Here is a 20031-nt window from a genome sequence, read left to right on the forward strand (position 1 = left end):
CAGGGACACGAGTGCTCTCCAGCATTTCCTGCTGCCTCTCCAAATCTCCCAGGGCATAGGGAAGGGAAAAGCAAGGTCCCGATTGGAAAAGGCTTTCCCTTCTTTCCAGAATTCCAGATTGGGAGGAAAGGGACCAGATCAAGATAAGAATATCCATCCAAATTACTAATCGTGGAGAAGGGAAATGCACACGCACGGGAAATTGTCAGGGCCTGGAGGTTTCAAGCACCCCAAATGACTGCGGTCTTCAAGTCTCCCCTTTTTGAATACCCTCCCAGCCGGATCTCTGCTTGCTGGCAACAACTGAACTCACTTCTTTTAAGCCAGGTTGGATGCAGGGCAGGACTCCCAGGTTTCCTGGGTAACCAGGTACCCCTCTGATAGGTTTGAGCATCCTCTTGCTGTCCCAAGACAAGGCTTTGTCCTTGGACTCCTGACCCTCCCCATCACCACCACCATCGATAAATGTCTCCTTCTCTGGCCCCATTTCATTCTCACTCAGTCACCTCTCTGTATATCTAAAGCTTGATGACTGAGAATATTTCTTAAAAGGTCATTTTCTTTAAGAAGTAATACTTCTCAAGTTTCTTCAGTTTGGGTTTTGTTTTTGTCATGGTTTAGGGTTGGTTTCATGCCAAGCTGGCTGAGGCCACTTGCTTGCATGGAAACTCTCAGAGAAGTCTCTATCCAAACTACTAACATGGCCCCTTGAACTTACCTTTGATTCTTGCCATTGAGTTGGGGGCCCTCCCCTCTGTCCCAGCCCCAAGACCCCAGGCACCTGGAGTGAGAGGCAGGGTTAGGAGCTTCTCCAGGGCTGACTCATGAGATCAGACTCAGTTTCCCATGCTGTTCATTTGGGTGGTCAAGCAGAGATAAAGTGCTCTCTGCGTTAGGTTTCCCCCAATTCTATCTAATTGGGCATCCGAGGGGCAGCGTGCCTATCCGGGCCACGACCATAGCACCGGGACCCTGCCGGGACAGTCCGTTGGCAGTGAATTGTTTTTGCAGTCGTTCAGTGATGCTCCAGATCCCGCTCCCCCTGCAGCCGCTTTCATCTTCAGTTCCCTGCAGAGTCTGGGGGATAATTCGGGAGGCTTTCAAGGGAAGGAAGTGCACAGCCCAATACTGAGACAGTTTAAAATCCTTATTAATAGCTCCCACTCTTCAGGGGTGCTCCTCTTGATATACTTTTGCATGCTCGGTGTGATCTGAATACAGACTCTCCCCACCCTCATACCTCCATTGCCCCCAGTCTCCCTCCCCAAAAGAGCTCTTGCCAACCAGTAACCTTTAGGTAGAAAATCGCCCTTTCTCTCAGTTCACACAACCCAGCCTCCAGCCTCCCCTTTGCTCTCCCCTTCCCGCATCTGCCGAGGGTCTAGCATCCCACAGGGATTCCTGCTGACTCTCTCCTACCTACAACTCATCCCTACTCTGGGAAGAGCTCACAGGAGGGCAGCCCTGATGGATTAGAGCAGAGGTTGGAGAACTATAGGCGGGGGTGCGGACCAAATCTAGCCTGCTGCCTGTTGCTCTGTGGCTTACGAGCTAAGAATAGTTACATTATTTTAAGGGTTGAAAGAAAAATACTTCCTGACACATGACAGTCATATGAAATTCCAATTTCAGTGTCCCTTAAACAAAGTGTTAGTAGAGGACAACCACACCCATGTGTGGATATATCATCAGCTTCTGCACTGCACCTTGGCCTTAAGTAATTGCAACATGGTCCACAAAGCCATTTGTTGTCTGGTGCAAAAAATACAGGAGAAATCTGGCCAACCCCTGAATTGGAGAGTTGCGCAAATGTTGGCAGAGAGGGAGGAGAAAAGAGAAGAGGGTCAACGTTCACTTTAGAGAAAGGATACCAATTGTGACTTGAAGGCCATCAGGGGCCAAGAGAAAGGGAAGGATCCAAATGTCACAGAGAGCCAGTGGAGAGAGAACAGCTGTTGCATGGAAATGTCTCTGGGGCCTGTGAAGATGAAATGGGAAGATGGTAACTTGAGTCTCATAGAAGATGGTGAGGATGTGGCCAGCAGGAGAACACAGGAGATGATTCTTTCTAGCCAGCCCTTTGGGTGAGATGAATTAGAGAAAGGTGTTTTTGCTCCTTGAAGTGTCTAGTTCAAGTTTCCCAGCTCCATGAGCTCTTGAGAAACAGAGAAGGTGCAGATTTATATGCCAAGTAAAGCTCCCCCAAATGAAGCTAGTGACGTCCCAGGAAAGTCTCTCCTTCAGAATTATGATCTCTCATGACTTCATGAGCTCGCACTACGTATGTTATAAAGATCTTTATCACCAACGTCTGTCCTTGTGAGAAATTAGGGCTCTGTGGTTTTATTAGTAGTATCAGTGCCATCTCCTCACAGATTTACATTCATGGGGCTTTGCTCAAAAAAAGCCAAGCATTCCTTGGTTGGTGAGATTTGCTATTCAAAATCTAGAGGTGCTCGTACACATGTAATTGCTCCTTTTGCTTTTCAACCTCTGCCCCCAGAGCTGTTTCATGGAGTTTTAATCTTTTATTTTGAGCAGACTCTCCTGTCGATTCACTCTAAGTGAATGCCGCAATTTACAAGCCCAGAATCAGTCCTCCTCCTCAGGGATACTGACAGTCAGAAAAGAAAGAGAGGCTCTTTGGTCCCTTTCAAGCAGAGCCTCAAATGCTATATTTTGAAAATAGAAAATAAATAAGAATGAAATGGCACCTAGTCTGCAAAAAAAAAAAAAAAAATGCATTGGGAAGTTCAGGGTAGGGCAAAGCAGTGGGTGCTTGGGTTGTCTGTGGTCTGTTTTCAAAAGGTCGTGGTGTGACAGTTTTCTTAGGGTCATTGCAAATAGTCAGCTAAGCGTCTCACATCAGTCCTTGTGTATCACGTTTATTTTACCCAAGGAAGCAAGAAGACAGATGCAGGGGGGAAAGAGATGAGGATAAAAGCACAGCCTTCCAGAACTCAATCAAGTAGAATCACCAGGATCTATCCATGCTTGGTCAAATGCATTTCTGGAATTTTTCAACCGAATTATTCCTTTATATTTGGATATTTAATACATATTGCTAAAGATTTAAATATAAGGTATAACATTTCAATGTTAACTGGTAGAGCTAACTTGCCAACAGGTTGGATTCTACCAAGCAATGATCTTTTATTACCTCTTTCTAACAAGTTAAATACAGAATATGGCAAAAATCTCCAGAACTGCAGAGAGGAGAAATAGACATTGAATCCAAATCAACCACAATTCGTGTATCTCTTTGGAATATATTAACATTATTTGAATAGGCTGCGGTTTACTCATATGAATAAATCAGAAGGCACATTGTGTGGTTAGACTAGTTTCATTCTTTAAACATAATCCTAAAATGGGCTGTTGTTCCTATCAGCTGCCACCCCTCCCACCACCCCTTATTAATACTGTGGATTTAACCTCAGCAGTCTATTCAAAGTCTATAACACCAGGGCATAAAGGAACCATAGAATAACTCAGAAATCTCTACGAACTAGAGTAAACTCAGATAGACATCTCTTATAAAGAAACAGAGTAAATGTTAACATGTTCTGCAAGCAGAATAGTCGGGCAAAATACAGGGAGAGACCAAAGTTCTTATTGCTGGAGATTACAAGGAGGAAAGCAAAATGCTCCTTGAGGATTGTTGCCATTATCGTCAGCTGTCCAGATATCCACTCTAAATAATACAATCTAACACACACACAGAGTAAATCCACCAAAACTAGGCTCCGACCCTAGGTGAACTCTTTGATATCTGGGTAGTGAGCAATGTCTATAATGGTTATTCCAGCCTGTTTACTTTTTCTGTGTGGTCCTGACCTCCAGCTGCATTTCGGAATCATGAGGACTGGATTCCCAGGATCGTGTGGGACTGAGTAACCTGCCCCTGTACCACAAGTCAGAAAAGTTTTCTTTTCCCTCTATCGCACTGGGACCCTTCTATTTTTCCTCTTTAATTGGTTGGGGAAAGAACTAGATTCTTGTGATGTTAATAAGGAAAATGAATCTTTACCCAAGGTAAAACCAGCCATGCGACAATCTGATGTGCTGATCAAGTGATTGTCATCAGGAGTAGACAGGGTCACAATCCAAGAGGGAGAGAGCTTCGGAGCTACAGGGAACAGGTCAGGAAGAAAACGACTGTCAAAATGAACCAACTTCAGACTGAGTCCAGCTGCTTCTGCATCTCATTCCAGCTTCATTTAAGTTATGGAAACTTTTTTTTTTTCTTGTCGCTATTATCCTCCAACATTTGAGCTTTCATGACTCTACAATGAGATATCAAGTTGAGATAAAATTAGCCACTGTGGAACCGTCCTTCCCACTGGGTCTCTGGAAGCAGCTAATTCTCTGATTGGTTCATTAACCTATTCCTCCGGGAGCTCTTATTGGAACCTATCCTAGGATCTCCCTATTTTTTGAAGTGAAAGCCTAAAGTGGTAGTTCTTCACTGTTTAAGATTATAGACAGCAGAGAGCAAGCAGAACATGTTCCACTGCTGCTTTTTTTCCCCCTACGCGTTGGCCAAAATGTGAGCCTTTTCATTGCAGATCAGGAATCACCACATGCCCAGAAGTTCTCTTCACGTCTGGGTCAGTCAGTCTGCCCAGGTTTCCTACCCAACCTCAGCACAAGGCCCTGGAGGTAGAAGTTAGAGGAACCCATTTTCAACTCAATGCAAAAAGTGGAATATAATGAAAGGGAAAAAAAAACTGCCTTTCAAGTAGTGAGACTCTCGTAGCTAAAAGTGTTTACTTTCTTAGCCTAGATGTTGAAGAGGGCCTTTCAGGGGAAGGTAGACTAGATAGACACAAAGCTCCCCCTGGCTTTATGGCTCAACCATCCTCTAGTTTTAAATGGAAACATTTTTTTGGTATGACTTTCTATGTGAGTTAGTAACATATGCCCCAGCAGAAAAGGAGGTCTCATCAAAAAAGAAAAGAGGGGAAGAAGTCTTGCAGTTATAGTTCTGTGGGGAGACAGTGAGTTGGAGTATTCCTTGTACCATCACCTTCATGTTTCAGAGGGTCCCCTTGATGTACTAGCACGTGGCCCACAGGGACAAGGCCAGATCCAACAAGTAGACAGCTTGATACGAGGTCTCACCGCCTTCACAAGAGCAAAGGACTAAAAACAGTTTGGAACTCTTAGAACAGAAACCCATGGGTGAGAGTGAGCGTGAGGAAGATTCCAGACTCAAAAGAAAGGAAAACATCAAAGAATAAGAGCTGTTGAAAAAATGGGCTGCACTCCCTGAGTGTATGTAGTGAGTACTTGGTCGCTTGAGCTTTTACAAAGGATCAACATTTCTTCCAAGACTATGAGTCTTGGATTCCACAATATGCACTCAAGGCTTTATACTAAAGAAAAGGGGAATGCAAAGAGGGCCCCAGAGCAATGAACCCCATAAGATGTTCATGATGGGCATTTTCTCATCACTTGCTATCTGATTCATTGCGGTGTCATGAAGAATAAGTTGACAGAGGGCAGGAGCTCTGTGTTCTAGGCTTGACTGTGCCACGAACGTTCTGGATGCCCTTGAGAAGTCACCCAACCTTTCTGACCTCAGTTTCTTCCCAAGGCCAGTGAGGGGGGTGAACCATATCACTGCTTTCTAGAGTGTGGTCCACAAACATGAGATGTTTTTGTTGGTGTGCAAATGTATTTTATTGACTGGTTATATGGGGCTTTTAAAAAGAAGTATTAGGAAAAACCATAACTGGCTCATTAAACTCATGATTATATGGGCGTTAATGCTTAGGGATGTGGCAAAAGCAGGTAGTGATATTAGGCCTAAGTAAATTTGAAGAAAGATATTAAGTAAATAACAGTGCAGATATTGCAAATGTCACGAATGCAATATGTGATTGACTAGATTTAGAACACACTTGGATGAGATGATCTCGAAGGACCTGTCTGTCCATCTCCAGAAGTTTATTACTTTTGATGCAAATTTATATGCATCAAATGGAATGGTCCACTCCAGGACAATCAAATCTTTCTCTCTTCTATAAGGTCAGGGAGGGTCTCCAGGTAGATTCCCATAATATACTAATACACTTTACATCAAAGGGATGGATACAGCAGAGTGTTGGTTTTGCCGAGGATACGTTGTGAATTTTGTTAGTTAGTTTGTGTGATTATCTGCTCATCTCAGCTCCAGTTTACATCTGATTTACCTAGAGAATGCTTCTGTGCATTGAAAAACTTCCTTCAGTGGTTTATATTTGTGTTTCTTTTTGTCCGTTTATATTTGTGTTTCTTTTTCTAAATTTTTTATTGAAGTACAGTTGATTTAGAATGTTGTGTTAATTTCTGCCGTACAGCAAAAGTGATTCAGTTATACATATATATACATTCCTTTTTTAAATGTTCTTTTCCATTATGGTTTATCATAGGGTATTGAATATAGTTCCCTGTGCTGTGCAGTAAGACCTTGTTGTTTATCCATTCTATATAAATTAGCTGAAGTCTGCTAACCTCAACCTCCCACTCCATCCCTCCCCCAACCCCCTCCCCCTTGGCAACCACAAGTCTGTTCACTATGTCCGTGATTCTATTTGTTTCATAGATAGGTTCATTTGTGTCATATTTTAGATTCCACATATAAGTGATATCATATGATATTTGTCTTTCTCTTTCTGATTCACTTCGCTTAGTATGATAATCTCTAGGTCCATCCATGTTGCTGCGAATGGCATTATTTCATTCTTTTTTATGGCTGAGTCATATTCCATTGTGTGTGTGTGTGTGTGTGTGTGTGTGTGTGTGTGTGTGTACACACCACATCTTCTTTATCCATTCATCTGTCGATGGACATTTAGGTTGTTTCCATGTCTTGGCTATTGTAAATAGTGTGCTATGGACATAGAGGTGCATGCATCTTTTCGAATTATAGTTTTGTCCGGATATATGCCCAGGAGTGGGATTGCTAGCTCATATGGCAACTCTATTTTTAGTTTTTTGAGGAACCTCCATACTCTTTTCCGTAGTGGCTGCACCAATTTACATTCCCACCAACAGTGTAGGAGGGTTCCCTTTTCTCCACACCCTCTCCAGCATTTCTTACTTGTAGACTTTTTAATGATGGCCGTTCTGACTGGTGTGAGGTGGTACCTCATTGGAGTTTTGATTTGCATTTCTCTAATAATTAGCTATGTTGAGCATCTTTTCATGTGCCTAGTGGCGATCTGTATGCCTTCTTTGGATATACTTGTGTTTCCTAATTAAAAAAGAGATGGTGTTAAAGTAGAGGTCCATCTGACTATATCCACGTCACTTGGATTTGGGCAATGCAAGCCTGATAACGAAGGGATTAAGACACAGTCTTTCATGTCAGTCTACCTGAGATCAAATCCGAGCAGATTTCTTAACCTCTGTGAGCCTCAGTTTATCTGTAAAATGAGAATACCGAATACGACCTACCTCGCTGGGTTATATGTAAAGTAGTTGGCCCAGTGCCCATCACAAAGTAAAAGCCAGATAAATGTGAGCCAACATCATCATTATCATCCCCCATCATCACCATCATTATCTACTACCAACGTAAGACAGAGCACAGGGGAGGATTATCAAAATCAACTTCTCTTTAAGACATTTCTGCTGCCTTCAGTCTCCCTCTCACACATCTGCCTTCAATCCATCAAGCAGTTAGCAGCATGTCAAAAACAACACCTACCCACTCTCCATTTCCCAAACAAAGGTTTGTTCTGTAACTTGCTGGCATCTGGTTCTAACAGAAAAACTGTCTCTCTTACCTGGAATTGAACCTGCTTATTTTACCAAACAGCCCAATTGTACATGAAACCAAACATCTGAATACCCTTAGGTTAATACAATTGTGAAATTGGGGTTTGCTGCTTTCAACCAGAGTTCCCCCATACTAGACCTCTTGGACATATCCAGGGGTAGCCAAGAGTTCTCTGAGAATTTATTTTTAATTCTGGGTTTCCTTTTTACCATAAGTATACTTCAAAAGGAAAAAGACTTTTCCTTTGAAATATTACTTTGGAATTCTGTTATTATTTGAAGAGAGTAAAACTTCAGTTCTTTAAGCCAGTGTTTCTCCATATAGGGACCACAGACATATCCTGGAGGCCTTTGGTAGGAATCTGTTCTCCTTTAAGAGGAAATCTGGTATTTCGTACGTTTGAGGATGTTGTCAGGTCAGTGTGTGTTAGAACACCTTGTCCTGGTCTCGCCTTTCCTTACTCCTTCTCATTCCTCATGACTCTGGGTTCTAAGATTCTATCTGCCTGGCTCTGTGCATCAAAGAATGACCTAGGAGCCTCAACTTTGACTCAGTTGTGTAGCACACATGCTTTTTGGAGAGTCAAGACTCTCACTGATTGTCTGTCCCTATTCAGCCCAATAAACTTCACAATTGCCCGCATTCCTCCCAGGCTGCAATTGCTTGACTCCTTGGAGCATAACTCAAGGGTCATATCTGGGGATTCTCTGCAATTCCTTGGCTCATCTCCTGGGTTATCAGGAGTCGTACCGGGTATCCCAGATGTTCATGGAAGAAACAGATTTTGCATTTTCTCCCAAGTTGTCTGCCTCATGGGGTTCACTCTTATACTAACCCACTTCTTTCATAGCATTCTATTTCACAAGCTCTTTTTCAAAGGCTTGCCTTTATTGCTTTTGGAAAATAGGGTACCATCATTTTGAAAACCCGCCAGTCGAAGTCAGGGATTATTGCTCTCCTCCTCCATCCTTGCCATCGTGCATTTCTATGTATCATTATAACCAGACCCGCAGAGGCCTTCATACCATTGATGATCTCTCAGCCTTTCCCTTCATGAGTAATAAAGAAAGAAACCTCACCAAATAGCAGCCAGGAGAAAGTTGAGTATTTCATCATAAACATTCTCGGGATAATTAGAATGGATTAAATTACAAGAGAAAATGCATTTAGTTAATCTTCCCTCTAATTAGAAAAGTATCCCTGGTTTTAAGTAAAGTGTTTGTTTTTAAAAACGTATTTTCATTGCAATCGGTACGGGGGAGGCCTGCTTGGTCCTCAACGATAGGATTCAACATCTGCAAAGTAATTAAAAGCTACCAGCCAGTGATTTTTTGATGATTAAGATCCTTCAGGAGCCTATTCAGTCCTTTCCCATTGCTTTCACCATGGGATTCTCCATAAATGACCTTAATCTGTGGTCCGTGGCGACGTTACCCTCTTTCTGTGCCCAAACGGGTGAAGATGTGTCTGACTCCTCTCAGTCAACAAGTGTCAAGTGGGAAGATTAATTCAGGAGAGTTTATATACTTTTCCAAGTGAGCTGGGATAATAGTCAAAATGAGACCACAATGAGTAGGCAACATGAGACATGCATGAAATAGAACAGGGTCACAGTCTAGCCCTCCATGAGTCCTATTGAAAGGCTGACAGATCCCACACGGCCCCCAAGCTCTACAAGTCTGTCCCACCAGTAAGGAATGATTCACATCACTTCTTCAATTTTATGGTTCGTCCCAACTGCAAAGCTCCCTCACCCCCAAGCATTCCTAGAAGTTTCCAAAGGTGTCTCACGTGTTCATCGTTAGCCCATTCAGATTCTTCTAGCTCAGTCCCGTCAGTGACACTGCCTACAAAATGCAGTTAATGGGAACCCTAGAGTACTTGCCCTACTGCCTGGGTCCACGCCAGGGGTGTGCCAGCCAGGGCCCTCAGCACCCACTCTACTGAAGCCCTGCTGCGTTTACACACAGAAGGAGAGAATGCCACACTCTCCCGCGCTGGGAAACTTTATCAGCTGGTAACATGTCCCTTTGAGGAAACAGCCCTTCATTTTTTGCCGATAGCCCCTCTCCCATACTTCAAGGTTTTGTCCCAGGGCTGGGCTGTAGAACAGACCACAGGATCCTTTCTGTTTCCTCACCTGCGTTCATCCTCAGACACCTTCTGTAGACCCAGGGACAGTGCGGGTTGCTCACAAGTTCTCCAAACAGAACCAGGCTCTGAATCCCAACTTAGCCTTGGGACCCCTACCGTCTACACAGCCGACTCTTAAGGTTGCTTCCGTTTTCAGCCAGCTCAACTGCCAATCAAAGAGTCCCTGTGGCCTCCCACCTTCCTAATAGTCATGTCCCAGGAGGAAGGGAGAGGGAACTGCTTCCATGTCCCCTAGACTCTAGGTTTCCAGCAGTTTCCGGCACAGCTCTTTGAGGCTGCTTGCTCTAATCGTGCATGGCACCCAGCATCACCCAGTGGCCCAAACTATATATCACAAAAACTACATCCTGCCAGAGAAAGGAAGGGTTAACCAGCCTTCTAGAGACAGAAAGCCCCACGTAATTGTTGTCCAGGAGGAATTAAAATTGCTGAGGATCCTGGGCCACGAATTCCAAGTTCAGCCGCAGCAACACCTGGTCAAATTAGCAATGAAGTTGGTTAGAGCCTGGCCCAGAAGCGTCATCTGTCTAAAGCTGTAGGCAGAGTGATGGGCTCTCATAAGTGTGAATTGCATTTCTTTATTTTTTAAATTATGCCTTAACTTCAAGAGGGCTTGCCAGGCAGCCGTGTCTCATCTAGACTCAATGTCAGGGGGTAGGGGGCCCCCAAAGATTATAAAATAACCACCTCACAAACACAGAGGAAACACTTGTACCTGATTTGATTCCAACATGTTAGCAAGCTGTCAATCACTGGTCACACTACTCCATCCAAGAGACACACTGTCTGATGACACGAAACTCAAACGTGGCGCCGCAAGAGAGCGTCCTGGCAAGAGGCAGTGAGATTGTTTCTCTACGTTAGGTGTATGTGAGCTCAGGAAGCCCAGATGTTGCTGGTGATAGCAACGCCCGCCCGTGAGTAGGGAGGGAGATTGAAGATGTTGAGAGAAACTAGCTTCTTCCTGTTAATCCAGGAACGCAAGCAGGTCGAGTTGGGTCCCTGAAGCAAGTTGCTATCAGCTTCTCACCATACTTTGAATATGAACTGATTTAACTTTGTATCTCCATTTAATGGAGCCAAGAAAGATCTGTATCTGTTCACTTACAGACCTGCTTTCTGGGGGTCTGATACGGGAAATGTTTTCATGTCATAGAAAAGCCTAGCGCCGAAAACCGTCTACCCAGAATTAAACAGCTTGAAACACATAATATACATCAATACTCACTCCAGACTCTCAATAGCTACCACATCCTGTCTATAGACTAACATCTTCCCTCTCTGCTAACTATGAACACTCATTGTCAGCGCTCATAGCTACTACTGTAGTTATCATGCGTTCGCAGGGAGGGGCTGGTGTAAGGAAATGTGTAGCAAAAAGATTAAATGTGTGAATGAAACAGGCCTGGCTTCAAATCCATTGCCTGTTGGGTGACCTTTGGCAATTTCTGTGTCTTCAGTAAGCTTTGGTTTTTCCCATCTGTAAATTGGGAATTAATAATACCCATGCCCTACTGTTGTGAGGACTTCACTTATAGGTGAAGCACTTAACACAGTGCTTGATTTTCCATAAATGTTGGCTCAGTAATCATGAACAGCACTTCTTTGTGCCTTTACTGTAGTTTCCCCACTGTGTCTTCATGGAGTAAGCAGTTAAGAAAGCAGTAGGGATAGGATACAACAATGCATGGGAAGGAGCCCAAAAGTCCAGAAAGAGAGGCCGGGGTACTAGACCTCATGCGTTAAGCCAGGTGTCTGGGCCCCTCCTCTGATTTCACTCTTGCAGGAGGAGCTCTTTGGAACACCTGGATTCTGTTCCTTTAAGAAGGGAGAACCCAAGGAGCAAGTGTAAAGCAGGGAGGGAGGTAGAAATGGCCCAGGGTGGATCTGACTGCCAACTGCAGGAACGTGGGTGTATTAAACAAGAGAGCCACATGTGTTTCATTGCATGCCACGTCTGGGGTCCATACTTCCTCTCTCTGGTTCTAGCTGGGCAATGGCAACTACATTCATTCATTCGTCAGGAAACATTTATGAAGTGCCTACTGTGAGCTGGCTGTAGCACACACCCCCTGCCCTCTTCCGTGTGAGCCCCTGGGGCAGCAGGGATGAGAAGTGATTTGCAGAGGGGCGGTTGACAGCCTGAGGAACTCCAGACCTCTACTGCCTTTTTGACTGCATGAGACTTGGCCGTTTTTTAACTTGGGACACGCTCCTGGTGTTTCTACCAATATTTTTGGCTTGTTTTTCTACACCATCCCTTGCTCATAGCTTCCCAAGGAGATCAGTGTAAGAATAGAAGCCCTGTACTTCAAATGGTAGTTTAAATTCATTTGTAACACAATGTAATTACATAAAAGGAAGCAGTCAGGTATCAAACTGTGTGGATACACACAAATGACTCCCTCATAAGTGTTAATATTTCCAACAATGGAAGACATTTAGTTAAATCAAATGAAGATGGCAACTCATTAAAATTTGATTTTCCCTCCTATCCTTTTTTATCTTTTAATCCTCCATATATGGCACAGCTTGTTCAGTTAAATAACACTCGTTAATTAAATCTCATCTTCTCCTAGCTGTATCTATATTTTTATTTATTAGGAAAACCTGTAGATGCTTATAATCTAATTTAGTTGGATTACTGCTTGGACGTCTCTAAGTAAGAAAACTGTGGGGTTTTCAGGTGGAATTACTGGCTAGAGGAGGGTGCGGGAGAAACCAAGTTCTCCACTGGCAGGAGCTGGCAGACAGGCCTCTCCTCTGCTGGGAGGCTTAACCTAGATTTGGATAATGAGGGCACCATGCATTCAGTATCTTTGTTGACTATGGGAAGGGGTGGCAGGGCAAAATCTATAGAAGAAGGTGTAAACTCAAACACCCCTATGCGGGTGAGGCAAGCCCAGTATAAGTAAGTGCATTAAATAGGGTGTAAGATGGTGAGGAGTGGGAATAATCTGGAAACTAAAGGCCCTACCTATGGAGGGCAGACACAACCCACCACTGGCTGAACGTTGCCATGTAGAAATGCAAGCCTAGTTTTGCCAAATTTTCCACTTCTTCGGTAGAAGCCAGAGATCCAGATTGGTACGCATACTCTCCCAATGTTTTTCGTTTTTTGTTTTTTAATTAATTAATTAATTAATTAATTAATTAATTTTTGGCTGTGTTGGGTCTTCGTTTCTGTGCGAGGGCTTTCTCTAGTTGCGGCAAGCGGGGGCCACTCTTCATCGCGGTGCGCGGGCCTCACACTATCGCGGCCTCTCTTGTTGCGGAGCACAGGCTCCAGACGCGCAGGCTCAGTAGTTGTGGCTCACGGGCTCTAGAGCGCAGGCTCAGTAGTTGTGGCTCACGGGCCTAGGTGCTCCGCGGCATGTGGGATCTTCCCAGACCAGGGCTCGAACCTGTGTCCCCTGCGTTGGCAGGCAGATTCTCAACCACTGCGCCACCAGGGAAGCCCCTCTCCCAATGTTTAAATGTTGGCAAGCAACTCAAAATTTATGAAAATGCTGTACAAGCCATTCAAACAAGACTGGAGGCCAAACGAGACACCCATCTGTGACCACTGACACCTCCAGTGAAAGATGAGTGCTGAATGAGGAAACATCATTTGCCTGGATTGAGACTTGCATAGCTTTGGCTACTTTTCTTTGATACCCCACCTCTCCTGGTGACTGGTTTAAGCTGGCGGGAGTCTCATTACCCTGATATAACGGTGATACTTTGCACTTACATGGTGAATTTTTCTCCAAGGAGCTCAAAAGACTTTGTGTTGCCTCAGTCAACCTCACAACAAGCCTGTGAGGCCAGCAGGAGGCTCTTGCCCCCCAATGCTCAGTGAGCAGCATCAGAAAGGATGTGACACGAGGCAGCTAGGTCGACTCATTGGTTTCAATCCACGGTCTACATAATGGGCAAATACAGCATTCAAGAAGCATGGCCAGGGTTTCCATTACTGCCTCCTCTGCTGCCCTTTTTGGCTTCTATTCCTTGCATCTGCTCCAGTTGACAGCTCAGCCCCAGATCTCAACAGTATAGGCCAACTGAGCCAGTAACTTATTCCTGCCGTGCGTGTGAGTGTGTACACGTCTTGTGTGTGCATGCATGTGTGTGCACCCCTCTGACTTCTCAGCAGGCCCAGCATGGTACCTCCGCACCCATTACAATATGTCTCTGCATTGGTCATTGGTCTAATGCCATGCTCTGAAATGCTACCTTTGCAAGTGCTCAAGACCTAGAAACTCCAAACAGGTATCTTCAGGAATCTGGATACCTGTATTTTACTAACCGTGCCTGAATAATTCGTGCTGCTTGAGGTCCCTATGTCCCTTTCTCTTCCTCAGTCGGATAGAATTACAATGGTAGAGGAGAAGTCTTTCCCTTATAGGGCTGGCATGTGTGCCCTCTCTATGGCCACAGTGGATTAGTGGGAATGGCCGTGCAAAACAGGCGCAAGGGCTAGAGCAGTGCAGTAAAGGGCCAGGAACAAGGATCTTCCCTGAGTTGCCTTGGGGAGAACAGCCAAGAAAGTAACACTGACCGTCAGTGATTGGAGCTCTGTCACTGCCATCACTTCCCCTCCATGACTGGGTTCAAGGGCTTTCCTACACAGTCCCCCTGCCCAGCCCCTTCCCCTCGGCTTCTTGGGCATATGTGCTCTCTGTCTTGCTCTACTCAGGAGAATTCCATGGGCTTTGCAGGCATGACCCAGAAGGAAGACTCCAGTACAGCAGTGTAAACCTGTTGATCTTTACCCCAGGACAGCAGAGCACAAGTATCCTGCATTTTCTAGATTACCTTGCTCTTCCCTCCAAGTTGTCTCAGATCAGGCTGCTGGTTCCTGGGAACAGTTCCCAGCATGATATTCTGCTACAGTCATTCACATTCTCTGCATGCGAGCATGCCCTAAACATCCTTCAGAGGAAGACCTGGCCATTTTCAAATGCATGTGTTGGGGAGAAAACTAAACTTATTGACATTGGAACTACAAAGGCTGTCATACCCACCCAGCTTGCAAATCTGATCCTGCAAATCAGGACACTCTTCATTAGAGTCAAAGGAAACTGCCTTTACCAGGGATGCAAACTTTAAAGATCTTGGAGAAAAGCAATGGAAATCCTTCGGCAATCTAGTCTGAGCCACAATTGATTGAGCCTCCGGAATCAACCATAATGTTTTAGCTCGTCCAGTAGATCAAAATCAATATTGAATATGTTTAAAGTATGTAGATTAAAAGAACGATTTCTTCATATATATGAGTATAGCTGAGTATATAAAGAAATGGCTTTTTTGCTGCCTTGGGAGAAATCGACTTGTGCTTTCCATGTGGCCGTTCAGAATGGAAGCTTTCAAAGGTCAGCCGAGGCTGCTCTTTTTCTCCATACATTACGCTTCTCAAAATATTCAGTATCATACAAACAAATCATCATTTGTATTTTTAGAACAGATAAGCAAACATACATTTGGGGGAGTTCAAGGGGACTCCTCTGTCATAATGGCCTCAGGGTGACATTCTAGAAAGTCAAAAAAGCGAAGGTAGCCACTGGCATCCTCAGTGCTGCCAAATCTGGTAAAGCCCAAAGTGCCCATGGTACAGTGTGTAAAATGCCAGCGCAGGTGACGCTCACCGTAGATCTGCCGGCAAATTCAAGCCCACCTGGCTGAACTGGCCTTCGGGTTAAATTTACTCCTGAAGGCAGACAGTGAAGTTCAAGGGAAGCGCAAGAGGCCAGATGCACTGGTCAGCAGGGAGTTCGGCCACTGCAGTTTCAGCTCGCAGCCCCACTCAGGTTTCGGAAGAAACTGAAGTGAAATTCCAGGTTGAGTTAAATACCTGGCAGGACCACAGGTCGGTTTCAGTGCATCTAACTGACCTCAGCTTCCTGGGATGCCTTTACCTTGACATGTAAATTTCCGCATCCATCACCAGTGAGATTGGGTTACACTAAGCAATGCAACCTTAAAATATTTTCTGAGCAGTAAAAGCAAACGATTGCAGTGTTATAAAATCCCGTCTTTTAGCAGACATGAAAACGTTACTGATACTAATCATCGCAGCGAGGTAAAAAGCCACAAGCCAAGACTTTGAGGGGAAAGAGGCAGAGCCCCTGAAAACAGCGTGAGGCTGACACAGGAAGACAGGAGTTAAAGCCAGCTGGGAATGGCTTCAGAAGCTAGAAATGCACGTTGCTGGGGGTTTTGCTTTTCATTTGTTTTTCTTCCCAGGCTGGGGCTTCACCCCTTTCTATTAAAACCCTGACAGTGACACCCAAGAAAGATGATCTCTGACAGGACCAATTCCTTTGGTTTGGCCAGTCCTTCCACCCAGCAGCAAAAGTACTACCCAGAAAGAGCCTGAATGATCCCCTTCCCTGAGCAGGAATACAGAAGGTGCTCTGTAAGTGCTAGCTGGCTTGAGATTCCCTGGGTATGACCCTCTCAGCCATTTCAGAGAGAGAGAAAGAGAAAGCACATCAGATCTGAGGAGAGAAGTTGGAGAGGAAAGAGTGAAGAGCCACTGTGAGTTGGCTTCAAAAATACTGTGTTTCTTCTTTGTTATACAGCAGCAACTATCACAACAATGTAAAGCAATTATACTCCAGTAAAGATGTTTAAAAAATGTTATAATGTTAAAAAAAAAAACAAAACTGTGTTTCCTAGCTGCCAAAACAGCCCATTTGTTACAAAGTCAAGAGCTGGATTGGAGGAAGAAATAGCAAAGGGAATAACCAAAACTGAGTAAACGCAGGGTTCCTCCTGAGTTGGGAACACGAGGGCTTGAACAAAGGATGTGCTGGCCTGTAACGTAGTGCATACATTCAAAATGGCACAGAATCACCCCCAATGGAGTGAAAAATGTTCCTTGGGAGGGTGTGAAAACATCTTACTCTTTATTGTATAAAACAGATTCATGGGGAAGGAGACGGTAACCAAAAATGTTAGAAAAAAAAAAGAAAAAAAAAATGTTAGGAAATATTCATCTGGTGGAAGAGATGATCAACTGATTCGTTTCAGAACTTCAATAGAAGTGGCCTCAAGTATCTTTCCTGAAGACACACTGTGGCTTAGGAAGCTTTCTTCCAGTTCACATTTCTGTCTTTATCACCCCTTGCCGGCTGACTCAGGCTTACACCAAATCGGTTTGGGCTGAAATAAGGAGACGGGCCAAATAATTGATGTCGTATATGTTTTGAATTTACGGATTGACTGACTTCCCCTTTCAGATAATAATAGCTGATAGTTATTGAGTATTGACCAGAAAACTTGCCAGTCCTGGTGCCAAATTCTTAACGTTTTGACCTTCTCTCGTCAAATCTTCACATCAGTTTTGCGAGGTGGAAACTGTTGTCATCAGCATTGTACAGGTGAGAAAACTGGCTCAGAGAGGTTCAACAATCAGTGGAAGTCTTAACTGGCAGGGAGAGGGGGAGGTGAGCTCTAAATCCAGGTTGACTTGACAGAGACCAGGTGTAACCAGTGCACTGTTTTGATCAGCTGCTTTGACCCCAGGTAATTACAACAAGAGGATTACTTTGGAGGCCAGCGATGAAATCAGAGTATATATGGGCACCAGGGAGCCATCCTCACCTACTGGTAAGGTCACCACCTGCAGAAGCGTCTGTTTGGTGAAGGAGAATGACCCCCCCTATTAGTATGCTTTGGGGTTCTCTGCTTTACCAGCACCCCCTGGCCAAAGAGTGCCCTAACTTATCTCAGAATTCGAAAATGACTTACTGCCCCTCAGCATAGGCGTCATTGACCAACTCCCCTAAATTTAAGTTGACTTTCTATCAGAGTTCACATTTCTACCAACTTTTCATTAAACTAATTATTCAAAACAATTCAGAGTTAGCGTTCTCACAGCAACTGTAACTCTGCCGTGACTATATTAAGGTGTAAATCGAACAGCATGTTTTGCAATGAAGTTAATTTTATATTCACCAGAGAACTGAGTTATAGTTGCTGTGGGAACCATCATTTCGAATCTCTTGACTTTTCGTGCATTTAAATTCTCAACCACAGCATTGCACGCTGTAGCATATTTTGCATGGACGCTTAATTTGCTTCACACCGTGGCCTGTCTACCCTGACCTTGGACGTCTTGTCAGAGACTAGCATAGCAGCCTTCTGGTTTTCCCAGCCTTCTTTCTTATCCTGGTACCTATGACACAGCAGGGAGAAATCACCAAGAAACCAAAATGGTTCCCATTTTATCTTTAAAATGTTTTGGAGAGGTAACTTTCCTTAGAAGCACAGTCAGGGAGAGGTACCAAGTCTCGGGCAATGTCGACTAAAGCAGGCGATGCCATTGCATTTGTGTCGAGCCAGGATTCTCATCCAAGGGTAATTTTGGCCCTGCGCTGTGTTATTCAGTACACACAGGGTGACCTCTGAAAGCTCCAAGACCTTCCAAGTGCCATTAATCATGCAGGCATACACAGCCATACGTAAGAACTTAACTGGAGCTCCGGAAAAGCTAAACAACATTTCCCAGAGCCCCATAAAACCCAAGCATCTCTGAGTCAAGACGCATTGCAGGGCCTCTCTAAAAGGGACGTTCAGCAGAACTGGAATAGAACTCGGGCTAAGTCCTGGTGGTATAGAATTGGTAACATGTGCCAGGGTAAAGGCAGAGGCTAGCAGAGCAAGTGAAACTCTGAGATGGTTAGAGACGTGAGTGTTCCATCTACAAGGATTATCGATTTTTGCAGCTTTATTGGAAAAATCAGTCATGCTTTCTGCCTCCCGGGGATTGCTCGGCTGCAATTTGGGAGTGTGTATGTGTGGAAACTCGGCAGGTTAAGCAGCTGAGTAGCAGCTCCCATTCACCATTCAATTATCCATTTAGCGAAAATGTGACAGCAGAAACATACTGCTGTTTTGCATGTTTAAAATGTATTTGAAAGGAGGGATTTTTTTGTTTCTCTGTAAATGAGAGGATTTCCAAGAGGAAGCGCTTGCCTTCCTAAGGGCACACTCATTATGCAAAACTGAAGAATAGCACCTAACAATAGCATGGGCCAGATTGTTGGAACTGTATACTCTCGGAAAACAAGTCTCCTCATTCCTCATACCGATGGAGACTTCTTGCAAAATTGGTAGATAAAAACCCTATCATGACCAGCGACCCGCCCCCTAAGTCCTTGATCAGCTAAAATATGCGTTAAGAAAAGGACTAGAACACTACATGCAAGTAGAGTTTCAAAGCGCAGGATACGGTCAGGACGGCAGGGTTACCCGCGTCACAAGGATGGGGATTGGTGAATGATGAAGACGCTGGTTTCGTGAGTCAGGGCGGGGTGGGAGACACCGTGCCAGCCAGAGGAGAGAAAGGAGGTGAAAAGCGGAGGGGAGATTGGAGTGTTTTTATTATTTCTGTACCAGGCAGAAAGTAAAGAAAACAAGATAAAATATGGTTACTGTATGAGGTCATTTGATATGCAGTGTTCTGAGAGCACGTCTTCAGAGGATTTGGAGAGATTGTTTGGTAGGGAAAGCTCGATAGATTAATAAATAAATAAATATATAGATAGATAAATAGATATTGGATAAGTGATGGGTGGATAGGTAGATGATAGATAGAGATAGCTTTAGTGTGTTTGAGTGCCACAATTCAGATGCGTCAAGCTGACCTATAGAGATAAACAGAATGCAAAGGGATTTAAAGTCCAGGATTAATTATCTGGGAGGATGCTTGGGGGTGGTCCAAGGAGGCCTTAATGCCAAGAAGAACTAGACAAAGTTGGCAGAATACATGCAGCCTGTGGTCTGAAGTCATTATGTTAAGAAAGTCAGGAAGTTCGTTTGCTGGAGCTGTTCCATGTTAGACTGTCAACCCTGACTCTAGGGACAGAGCCTGGGAGACCCCGTGCTTCTCTGATCTCCTCCACCCATGCTGCCCTTTCCCTTCACTCTGCTTGTTGTCTTTAATAAGGAAAAGCAACTTGGAGAGGAGGGCAGAATCCCGTCTCCTCAACCCCATTTGTTCACTGATTCTCAGCTGAGGAGTCAAATGTATTTGCATAACCGGAGTGCTATTTTATGGGCGAAGTATTTTATCCTCTGCTTTTGTGTCTCAGAAGTCTTTTCTTTTGGAGGGATGTGTAGGG

At 44.4% G+C, this 20031-nt stretch overlaps 1 protein-coding gene across 5 annotated transcripts in view; it reads left to right on the plus strand.

Moving 5' to 3' along the window:
• The window catches only part of TENM2 (teneurin transmembrane protein 2), a 998704-nt gene that overhangs the window by 844420 nt on the left and 134253 nt on the right, over window positions 1-20031 (plus strand). For 4 of the 5 annotated variants that reach the window (XM_068536332.1, XM_068536333.1, XM_068536335.1 and 1 more), the window contains one exon: window positions 17432-17515. The exons of the other annotated variant lie outside the window; for it this stretch is intronic. In XM_068536332.1, coding sequence (XP_068392433.1) covers window positions 17432-17515 — 84 coding nt within the window. The remainder of the gene's footprint in view (window positions 1-17431; window positions 17516-20031) is intronic. 5 annotated transcript variants of the gene reach the window in all.

This window comes from Eschrichtius robustus, chromosome 2 (assembly GCF_028021215.1).
Source record: "Eschrichtius robustus isolate mEscRob2 chromosome 2, mEscRob2.pri, whole genome shotgun sequence".
Lineage (NCBI taxonomy): Eukaryota > Metazoa > Chordata > Mammalia > Artiodactyla > Eschrichtiidae > Eschrichtius > Eschrichtius robustus.